The 10,597-nt window shown below is 60.6% G+C and overlaps 1 protein-coding gene across 1 annotated transcript; it reads right to left on the reverse strand.

The window, feature by feature from the left end:
• Positions 1-1,371: 1,371 nt before the first annotated feature.
• Positions 1,372-5,984, reverse strand: CYP2D6 (cytochrome P450 family 2 subfamily D member 6). The gene is given in 11 exon segments (XM_019447068.2): positions 1,372-1,623; positions 1,723-1,864; positions 2,309-2,383; positions 2,385-2,426; positions 2,428-2,498; positions 2,688-2,829; positions 2,993-3,169; positions 3,597-3,757; positions 3,851-4,003; positions 4,600-4,771; positions 5,704-5,984. Coding segments are annotated over 11 exon segments (1,503 nt in total). The 5' UTR covers positions 5,893-5,984; the 3' UTR covers positions 1,372-1,444.
• Between the last annotated feature and the right edge of the window lie 4,613 nt (positions 5,985-10,597).

A 10,597-nucleotide genomic window follows, 5' to 3' on the forward strand; every position in this document is an offset into this window, starting at 1 on the left:
TCTGACTCAGTGCCAGGGGACAGACCAAGTCCCCTGAGTGCTTGAGAGCCGGGCGGCTCCATGTCATGAAGGCATTTAGAAGGTGCTGGTGGGACCCTCTGTCAGGGATGCCGTTGGGTGTGCGTGTCCTCTGGTAAAAGAAGCCTGGGGGAGGGGGCGCTTCTGACCTGAGTGTCTGTGTCCCCAAGCTGTTCCCTAAATGCACCAAGGGGGTCTGCGCAAGACTTGGCAAAGCATCCCATTGTCAGAAACCCTCAGGTGCTCCCCAGGTGCGCAGTCCAGAACCCGCCGGTTGTGGGGGTGGGCACGGAGGGGGGCACAGCAGTCCTGCTCCTGGCCACGGCTCCAGGCTAACAGGGTCACAGCCCGAGAAGTCAGAGCAGGAAGACAGGACCCGGCAGCCATCTGACGCCAGCAGCTCATTGGCTGAAGGGGAAACAGAAGCCCGGGGCAGGGGAGGGACTGGCCCAGGGTCACACAGTATCCTGGCAGAGCAAGGGTGAAAGGCAGGTGTCCTCCTCCAGGGTCTCCACATGGCCTCCTCGCCCTCCGACCATCCCATTGTCACGTGGGTCCAAGGTTGACCCCCGTCCCTAGGGCATGCCTGTGGCCCACAGGTCTCCCTGCCTACCCCTGGCCAAGTCTCCCAAGAGCTCAGCCTGACCCAGCCGCTCAGAGGACTGTGCCCTGGGCTGGAGCCAAACGAGTGTCTTCCTGCTCCAGCCTGGCCATGAATGGCAAGTCCTGAGCAGGTGACTGAACGCGAGCATTTCCGAGGGGCTAGGGAACGGGGCCCATCCTAGTTTGGGGTGACTGAAAGGCTCAGGGAGGTGGCTCACTTCTGGGCGGCCATTAGGCTTTGCAGGGAAAGCTCTGGCACCTGAGGACCGAGCCCCCAGGTGTTAACCTGGCACATCCCTCCTGGCCCTCCCTGAGTGCCTCACCTTCAGGGGTGTTGTAGATGAAGCGGGGCAGAAGGGTTGAAGGTGCTGCTGAGCTGCTGGCCTGTGGTGTGGGGTGGGCGGTGTTGGACCTGAGGTGGGGGTGTCCAGGCCGAGTGGGGTCCTCCCCCCCCCCCCCCCACCCACCCGGGGCCTGGGTGAGATCTCTCAGCAGCTTGTTCTCGCTCTTCCTGGCACGGGCCAGGACCTTAGACATTGCCACTAACCAGAGTGGCCGATGTTGGGTCTCTGGGTGAGTAGGGTGTAAGCTTGTCATCTTCTGGCCCTCGGTATACCCGTCTCTCGAATGGGATCAAATGCAAGGCAAGGATGGATAAGGCAGGGGTAGGGGCTGGCCCTGGGGAGGATGCTGAGGCCCCATCACCGCCAGGGGCTGGTCAGGCGGCCCGAGGGGACTCGGAAGCCAGGATGGAACCGCCAAATTGGTTTATTGCGTATCAGGGCCCCTGCCGAGGAGCCAGGTGGGGGGCTGGTTCCTCCTCCTAGCGGGGCGTGGCACAGAGCTGGTAGGGGGGTGGGATCATCAGGAGGGAAAAGACACCATGGTCGCTGGGCCGGGGTTGCCCCACAGGCACGGAAAAGCTGAAGCGCTGTAGCAGACAGGTGAAGAAGAGGAAGAACTCCATGCGGGCCAGGGGCTCCCCGAGGCATATGCGGCGGCCTGCGGGTGGGTATGGGGGTGCTCAGTGAGCCTGGGGGCCTGGGCTCCATCCTCCGAGACTCCCTTGGGAGGGGTCAGTGAGTTGGGCACCGCAGGTACCTGCAGAGAAGGGCATGAAGGCCTCCTGCTTGACGAATTGGCCCTGGGCATCCAGGAAGTGCTCGGGGTGGAAACGGAAGGGCTTCTTCCAGACCGTCTTGTCCTTCAGCACTGACGATAGGTTGGTGATAAGTGTTGTCCCCTGGCAGGAGACGCCTGGCATGGGTGGGGTCTAGGCTATGGGACGCCCAGACCCCTGCCACCGAACACGCATGGGTGCACGCTCTGCCTGGCACACATGGGACTCTTTCAAATAACCCCGTGGCCCAAGAAGCTTCTCAGCACCTCCTTTGTCCCCATGGCAGGCCAAGTGACTCACCACCCACGGGGGTCCACGCTGCCACCTGTCCCTGTGCACAGGCTCCTCCAAAACCCCGTGCAACATTTCGGTCTGTCTTCCCCACCTGACTCGGGGGCTCTGAAGAGAGAGGCCGGCCCTGCCTCTGCTCCCATCCCCCACATCCACCTAGGCTGGGATAGTCGGTGCTTGCAGAAATGAGGATTGGGTGCCTTGGGTCCCCGCCCTTACCTGGCATTGGCCATGCTGGGTGGTGCTGAGCATGGGTGCAGAGGGCTGCAGACCTACCTTGGGGATGAGAAAGCCCTGTACTTCAATGTCTCGGGATGTCATGTGGGGCATGCCCAGTGGGACGAGGTCCCCCAAAGCGCTGCACCTCGTGCATCACGGCCATGGTGAAGGGCAATGCGGGTCTGGTCCGCCATCGCTGGTCGCTGCTCCGGCCCTAACACTTCATCTATCTCCCGTTGGACGCGTCCTAGACAGCCAAGCATCCCCATAGTGGTCAGAACCCTGAGGTCTGGGCTCCGACCTCTGCCTGACTCTACGGAAGGGCCCAGGGCCCAGCTTCCGCTCAGAGCTATCGGGGGGCTAGAGCAAGCTTAAGGGGTCCCGGCTGGTTCCTCTCCTCCCTCATCCATCCATCCGGGCCCCAGGCTGAACTCACGCTGCACGTCCGGGTGCAAGATCATGAGCAGGAGGGCCCAGGCCAGCGTGGCTGAGGTGGACAGCATCCCAGCAAGAAACAGGTCGGCTGTCACCATGAGCATGTTCTCATCATTGAAGCTGCTCTCGGGGTTCCCCCTAGCCTGGGCCGTGCCAAGAGGGTGAGCCGGGCCAGAGGGAAGAAGCCCCCAGATGGCCTCCCACCCTGCCACCCATCACTGATCACTGGGTGATGTCCAGGCCCCACCTTCCTGGGCCTGGGTTCATGGGATTCTCAAACCACCACCACTGTCCCCGACACCTCACCTTTTCTATTTCATCCAGGAAGGCGTCAGTCAGGTCTCGGGGTGGCTGGGTTGGGTCCCGGGTGATCCTGTGTTCCTGGACTAGTTCATTCAGGAGGGTCATTAAGGCTTTCTGGTTTGAGAAGACCTTGTCAGCCACTCCCGGGATGTGCAGGAGCACAGGGATGGAGTTCAGGGCCTGGGAGGGCCACAGATGGGGGACCTTCCTGTGCTCAGGTGTTCACTTCCATCAGCCAGGTCCCTGCCACCTCCCGGGTGTCCCCACCATTGCAGTGGCTCCTCCCTAAGTTCGGGCCTTGATCCTCTTTCCTGGCTCGGGGCCCTAGATCTCATGGGCTCTAGTGGCTTCCAATGAAGCAGGTACAGATTCCTTCCCCGGGCCCTCTCCTGGGCTCCTGGACCCTGGGCCCGCCCTCCCCGGCTCCGGGCCTGCGATCTCCCCACCTTCTCCAGACCCTTTGTCTTGGAATGCCTTTTCTCCCAGGCCCCTCCGTACTCCCCCTCCCCCTCCTCCCCCACGCCCTCCTCCGGGAGGCGCGTTTTAGGGCGGAGGCCGCCTCCACGCAGCTCGCCCTGCGGGGCTCCTTGGCGCCCCCGCCCCGCACCTCACGCGCGAAGCCGCTGTCCTCCTGCAGTCCCTTCAGTGCTCGGTCTATCAGCTTGTGGAGGCGCGGGTCGTCGTACTCGAAGCGGCGCCCGTAGGTGAGGGAAGCGATCACGTTGCTCACAGCTTTATTCAGAAGGGCCCTGGGGCTAAAAGGGCGTCCTGAGAGGGGACGGTGCGGGTCAGGGGGTCTCCTGCATCTCTTCCCCAGCCCCTCCGTCCCTGTCTCCTGTGCCCCTCAGCCCCCAAACGCACCGGCATGGTCGGCGAAGGCTGCACAGAGGCACGACGCCTCCTCGGTCACCCACTGCTCCAGTGACTTCTTGCCCAGGCCGAAGTTGCGCAGGGTGGACAAGGCGAAGCGCCGCTGCTCGCGCCACTCGCGCCCGTAGCGCGCCAGGAACACCCCTGGGGCGGGACGGGGCGGGGCGGTGGGCGTGGCTTGGCGAGGCCGCCCAGGGCACTCGGCCACGCCCCCTTGGCAAGGCCCCGCCCCTGCCCCCGTTCACAGGCCGGCCCCCTGCCCGCCCCCACAAACCTTGCCCCCCCACGCCCACTAAATCGCGCCCACTTTGACACCCACTTGCCGCTGGGGACTGGTCTCTCTGCCTGCCCGCCAGCTCTCCTCTGCTGGGGGCAGGTGTTGGCATCACTCTGCCCACCTTGACCCCTGCCCCGTAGGGAAAAGTCCTGGTCCGCCCCCTGCCTCGCCCATACTGTCTTCCTTCCCCCTCATTCCCGCCCACCCAGGCGTCCTTTTCTTGACCGATCCGGCCCTGGGCCCGCCCCTTCTCGGTCAGGCCCGGTCCTCATCCGCCTCTATCAGACCCCGGCACTTGGCACCAGATCCTTCCTCCACCTGCGGCCACTCCAAATTCCCAAATTCTTTGACTCCTCCCTGCACTGCATGTCCACGATCCTGCCTCCACTTAGCCCTGCCGGGTCTTGAGTCACTGCTGGCCCAGTCCCCGCCGGACCTCGGTCTGCCCCCCTTCTCCGCTTGCCTTGGGAGCGCGGCCCGAACCCCAGGTGCTCGTAGATCGGCATAGGTGGGCGGTCGGCAGTGTCCTCGCTGTGGTAGACCAAGGCCTCGCGCACGGCCTCCAGGCCGTTGAGCACGACCACGGGCGTCCAGGCCAGCTGCAGGCTGAACACGTCCCCGAAGCGGCGCCGCAGCTGCAGGCCGAGGTTTGAGGGCGTTTGTCAAGCCCGGTTCCGCCCCCCCCACCCCCACCCCCAGCAGGCTGTAGCCCCAGTCTCATGGCGCTAGCCTTGGGGCACCCCTAGGCCTCCGGCAGCACGCTGGTGCACGGGCGATATCTGGCCTAGTGACTCTGGGTTAGGGTCTACGGAGGAGGAGCTCAGGCTGGATCAGACCTCTCAGCTAGGACTTTGCAAAGGTCACCAAAATTGTCAGTAGGCCAAGTTAGGATCCCGTTCTACAGGTGAAGAAACTGAAGTTTACAGAGGTGAGCACTGAGACCCAAGAAACCACAGCAGCGAAAGAGTAGAAACTGTCCCCGTAATTATGTCACCCTCGGTTTCCTGATTTAAATGGGGCTCCTATCTGACTTCAGCTCAGGTCATGATCTCACCTTTTGTGAGCTCCAGCCCCAATTTGAGTGAGCCCCGCTTCTCGCTCTGCCCCTTGTGGGACTCTCTCTCCCTCTCTGCCCTTTGCTCACTTGTGCCCTCTCTCAATAAATAAAATAGAAAATAACACAAAATAAAATAATAAAGTAATTTTTAAAATGGGGCTCATGACCAGACTGCGTCCCCGATTCTCAAGACCTTTCCTCCTGCTGTAATCAGAAGGACCCAGGTCACATAATTTAAGCGCTGCCCGACTGGATCCCAAACCCACTGCCAAGCCCACACCCCACTCCAGGCCTTTGCCCTCTTTGACCTTTGATTGGAAAATCCCAATCGTCCTTCGGGCCCTGCACGGAGGCCGGCCGCCGTCAGCCTCTCACCCCCTGCCTCCTGCGCTCGGCCGTCTCCTTGTGCTCTCCTTGTGCGGCCTGTGGCTTCACCCCCCACCCGCCATCCGCCGCCGCTAGGCGGGGTCCCCATCCCCCTCTGCTGCTCCCGCCTCCCGCCTCCCTCACCCGGTCGAAGTAGAAGAGCGTGTCCTGGAAGTCCATCTGCAGCAGGTTGCCCAGCAGCGGCAGCGGCATGGGGCCTGGCGGGAAGCGGGCAGCCCAGAATCTGCGCCTGTGCAGAAGGTCCACCAGGAGCAGGAAGAGGGCCACGGCTATGGCCAGGGGCCCCAGAGCATCCCCGGTCAGCAGTCCCATGGCCGCCTCAGTGCGTGCTGGGCTCCTCCGGCACACCAGGTACCCAGGACGGGCCAGATGGGACGCTCAGCACGTTTTGCGAGCCCAGCCAGCGCGGGCCCTCTTTCTAAAGGGACCCGAGGCCGGCCTTTGCCCTCTGCCCTGAGTCAACGTGTCAGGGGGACCGTGCTGCCAGCGGACACGAGGAGGAGCCGAGGAAGGTCAGGTGCAGGGGTGACCGCCGAAGTCCTGTCCCTCTTGGACTCTCGGGTGCTTCCCCAGGGTAGTGGGGTGAGATTAGTGGAGAGACGAGACGCCCACCCCTCAGCCTGACTCTGCAGCTCTGTTAGAGGCTCCGAGGAAAAGCCGGGGGTCATTGGACTTGATTCTGCCACCCACCCGTCGTATTAGGCTCGCACCCCTTAGTGTGGTCCCAGCCTCGTCCCAGAACACACCCTTGTCTTCTCATATGTTACCTGCCCCCTCCCAAGTTTGTTACTGGCACTTGCCCAGTGCCCTAGGGAGGTCACAGTGATCAGAGGGTCCGTGGTGGCGGGGATGACGTTCTTGGTGTCCCCTTCACACTAGTTCACTCGACACACAGAGAAACCCACAATCACGAACCACTCACACATTCAGACGCTACCCACGTGTTCACACACTGACCCGCAATCACAGCACACATTTACACACCCACAAAACCACGCACCACTTACACACACACACACACACACACTCAGACCCAGCACCAAGTCACCCTAGTTCCCGGTAGCTGCCCGGGCCCCACCCCTGCCTCCTGCCTCGAGGCTGCCCACAGTGGCGCTGTGGTCCCTCGCCTGGTAGGCGGGCCCAGCGTCCTCAGTTCTGACCTGATCTTGGCCTGTCGAGTTTCCATCTGGGGGTGGGGAGGCAGCTGGGTTGTTTTCAGAGCTTCCTACTCACCCTGACCGCCAGTTCAATGGCCTGGAGACGCCTTCCTAAGTTTGTTACAAATTCGTCCTTGGACCTCCTGGCTCTTGTGGCCACCCGAGTGATGAATGTCCTTCATGCCTGCCCCACTTTCCGGCGTGGGCACTTTCCCTTGTTGACTGAGCTGCCGCTGAGCTCAGGGGCGTGAGGGTGGCTTAGACCCGAGAGGTACCTCTGTCCTCCGAGGAGGAGGCCTGCTTCCTCCTCCTCCTCCTCCTCCTCATTTGTCCTTGAACATCAGCTGCTCAAACTCATTCTGGAAGACGAGGGGATGGAAATCCAGTGGGACACAATTTCTTTCCGCCCTCACAGGCGTCCCTGCTGAGGACCCCAGGGAGTGAATTCTCAGGACTCCCCTTGTGCCAGCGCCTTCCCCGCCTCCCCCTCCCCGCCCCCCCCCCCCCCCACAGGCCAGGTCCCCCCGTGGCTCCAGTCCCAAGCCTTCCAGTCCTGACTCCGAGGTCCTTCCAGGAAAGATGCAAACCTGTGTGCCACCCGCACCAGGCTGGAGTCGTGCCAACCAGACCCTTCCTCTTGCTCAGCCTCTCTGCTCCTCCGCGTAAGGCCTGGGTGACCACACCATGCCCGGCCTCACGCTCCTTCTCCAACAATGGAAGGGGCGGGAATTGAAGCTGAATTGTTACATCAGTGAGGCTGGTGGGAACTCTGAGGCCAAAACCTGCTCAGATGAGAAGGTAGTAGACCCAGAGGGTGGGAAGGGGCATTTCCCGGGCAGGGTCAGTCCCCTTCACCCGTCCCAGGGGTGTGTGAGGCACACTCTCATTCTGGAAACAGCCGGAGTATTCTCTCTCCCAGCTGAAGCAGGGCCTGGGGGAGGCATCCCTTACCCCCACCCCATTGCCCCCGTTCTCCCCCTGCTTCGCCTTCCCACTGTAAGAGGACCAGGATCTTCCGGAGCGCCCTCTGACATCCCTGGCTCAGAGACGCCATTCAGAGGTGGCAACCCGGGGTCATATGGCTTCCAGTGTTCACAATTCCTGCTTGGCTTGTGGAAGCTGCTTCCTTCCCGAAGTCCCACACCCCTACTCTCCCGCTGGGCCCAGGACCTAGTTTTTTGGGACCCAGCTGGGCCTTCCCTGCATCTGGCCATGGCCAAGTACTTGATGGGCTTGGATTCTGTCCCACCCACACCGGAAGTACTATGTGCTGGGTACTGGGTGCTGGGCTAAGTACTGGCAACATGGTGGGAAGCAGATGGTGGGCCCTGCTCCAAGGTGCTCAGGACCTGGAGGGGGCCAGGCCGGCAGCGTGGGGACTGCTTTCAGGGTCATGGGGACACTGCCCCAGGCTGGAGCAGGACTTTCTGGAGGACCCTGGAGCACTGCAAAGTCTTGTGCGTGGTGGGGGTGGGGCAGCCGGAGGGAGGCGGCTGGAGGTGGCAGCTTTGCAAGTCTGGCTGAGGTCTAGACTGTGCAAAATTGCGGTCTTGGCTTCCAGGAGGCAGGGAGACCGCTTCTAAGGCCACTCGATAGAGCAGGAGGGCGAGACCCTAGGCACCCTGGGGGCGGGGGGTGGGTGGGTGGGGGGCTCTGATCTGCCTCAGCTGCGCACTCCTGTTCAGCGAGTGACGACTCTCTACCCGGACCGCCGGTCAGGTGGTGTTAGCACGGGGAACGTGAGGGTCCGAGTGTCCGGTCACACAGTGGCCTTAGATAAACTATCTCTACCCCTTCTTTTGAGGCATCGTGCCCAGTGGGGGGTTGCGAAGGGCAGTGGCCTGTTGTCCAGGGCGGGGTGGCCTCGTGAGGCCTGTGGCCTTCTGCAGTCATTGTGCAATCATAGCTTCGTGTGCCAGGCGCTGCTGTTCACGTGCCCTCTCCGCAGCCCCTAAGGCTGGTGGCTTCCAGTTTGTGGTAGGAGATCAAAGTCATCGAGCAGCATTAGGGTCCGTTTCAAAATGCATGCTCTGAGTTACTGTTCCACACTGGACAAAAACTTCAAGGGCCAGCACTTGAGTTCCTGGGGTTTACTCACAGACACACTCGGGGCCGCCCCCACCCCCAGTCAGGCGGTGAGGCTGCCCAGGAGAAGCGGAGATGGGAGTGAGCGCTTCGCAGGGACCACACGTGTCACTGGAGTTCGCCTGCCCGGGGAGGGATGGCACCGACACGGCGCGGACCGGGAACCGCCCACCCCCGGCACCCCTGGGAGGGAGCTTCGGCACCCAGCGAGGGCGCTGGGAACGTTGGTGGCATTTTGCCAGCCGTGACCCCTCTCCCTCCCCGCGGCATGGCGGCGCCCACAGAGGAAACCCCCCAAAATTCCTGGGGACAGAAAGAGGCAGAAGGTTAGAGCGGACCCTGCGTGCAGCTTGCCGGGCACATGGGCCTGGATCTCGCACCTGTCAATGCGAATATACTCAACACTGCACGCCGGTTAAGATGGTAAATATTTTATCTGCAATTTTAAACTTACGAAAAAAAAATCCACGTTATCACCACTGCATACCTATTAGAATGGCCAAAATCCAGCACACCGACAACACCAAATACTGTTAAGGGTGTGGGGCAAAAGGAACTTCCATACGCGGCCACTGTGCAAGGTGGCTGGTGGTTCCTTACAAAACGAAACCTTCTTACCATGTGATCCAGCAAGATCCTCGATATCGACCCAAAGGAGTTGAGAACGGATGTCCACACAAAAACCTGCACACAGGTTATTCACAGCAGCTTTATTCATAATTGCCAAAACTGGGCAGCAATCAGGACGTCTCTTGGCAGGTGAGTGAACTGTGGTACATCTGGACAATGGAATATTCCTTAGCACTAAATGAGCTATCAAGCCATGAAAAGCCATGGAGGAACCTTGAATGCGTTTTCACTGAGTGAAGGAAGCCAATCTGACAAGGCTACATACTGTATGATTCCAACCATATGACATTCTGGAAAAGGCAAAACTACGGAGACAGTAAAAAGATCAGTGGTTGCCAGGGGCTGGGAGGAGGGAGGACAGGCAGAGCACAGATCTTTAGGGCGGTGAGACTACTCTGAGACTGTAACGGTGGACACGTGTCATTACACCTCTTGTCCAAACCCACGAAGTGTGCAACACCAAGAAGGCACCCAAATGTCAACTACGGGCTCTGGGTGACAACGACGGGTCTATGTAGTAGGATCACCAGTTGTAACAAATGCACTGCTTGGCTGGGGTAGGTAGGCTGTGTGTGGGGGGACCGGGAACACACGGGCACGTTCTGTAACTTCTGCTCAATACTGCTATGAACTTAAAATGCAGGAGGTGAGGCTTCCTGCAGAAGCTGGAAAGCCAGAGCCAGGAGCGGAGTGTGGAACGCAGCCACGCCCCGGGGAAACAGTCATTTCAGAAGCCGGTTTGAGGAAAGTCCTAGAATCATCCCATGTGCCTCGCTCAAGTATCATCAGCAAGTCAAAAGGGGACAGAAGAATAAAGGCAAAATGACAAAGAATCATTTGCCATTGGGAAAATATTTTCCTCAAGACACGTATTTTTCAAGGTTTGTGGTTGAGCCCCTGACACCTGAAATCTATCAATTTCATCTGAACCGTGTTAGCGCCAAGTCAAGACCAGACGGAGAGCCGCGCGGCTCAAAAAGCCGTCATTTCCATGCGGGTCCCACCGCCCGCCCAGCACACCCACCCACGCCTCCGTCCTGGTGAGCGAAATGAGAAATGGGCCGCACGGCTTGATGGAGCCATTAAAACAGAATTAATCTGCCATTTCTGCAGTCCCAAATTGATGAGCACACAAGAACTCATTT

The sequence above is a fragment of the Panthera pardus genome, unplaced genomic scaffold, assembly GCF_024362965.1.
Source record: "Panthera pardus isolate Hobbes unplaced genomic scaffold, ASM2436296v1 HiC_scaffold_6, whole genome shotgun sequence".
NCBI lineage: Eukaryota > Metazoa > Chordata > Mammalia > Carnivora > Felidae > Panthera > Panthera pardus.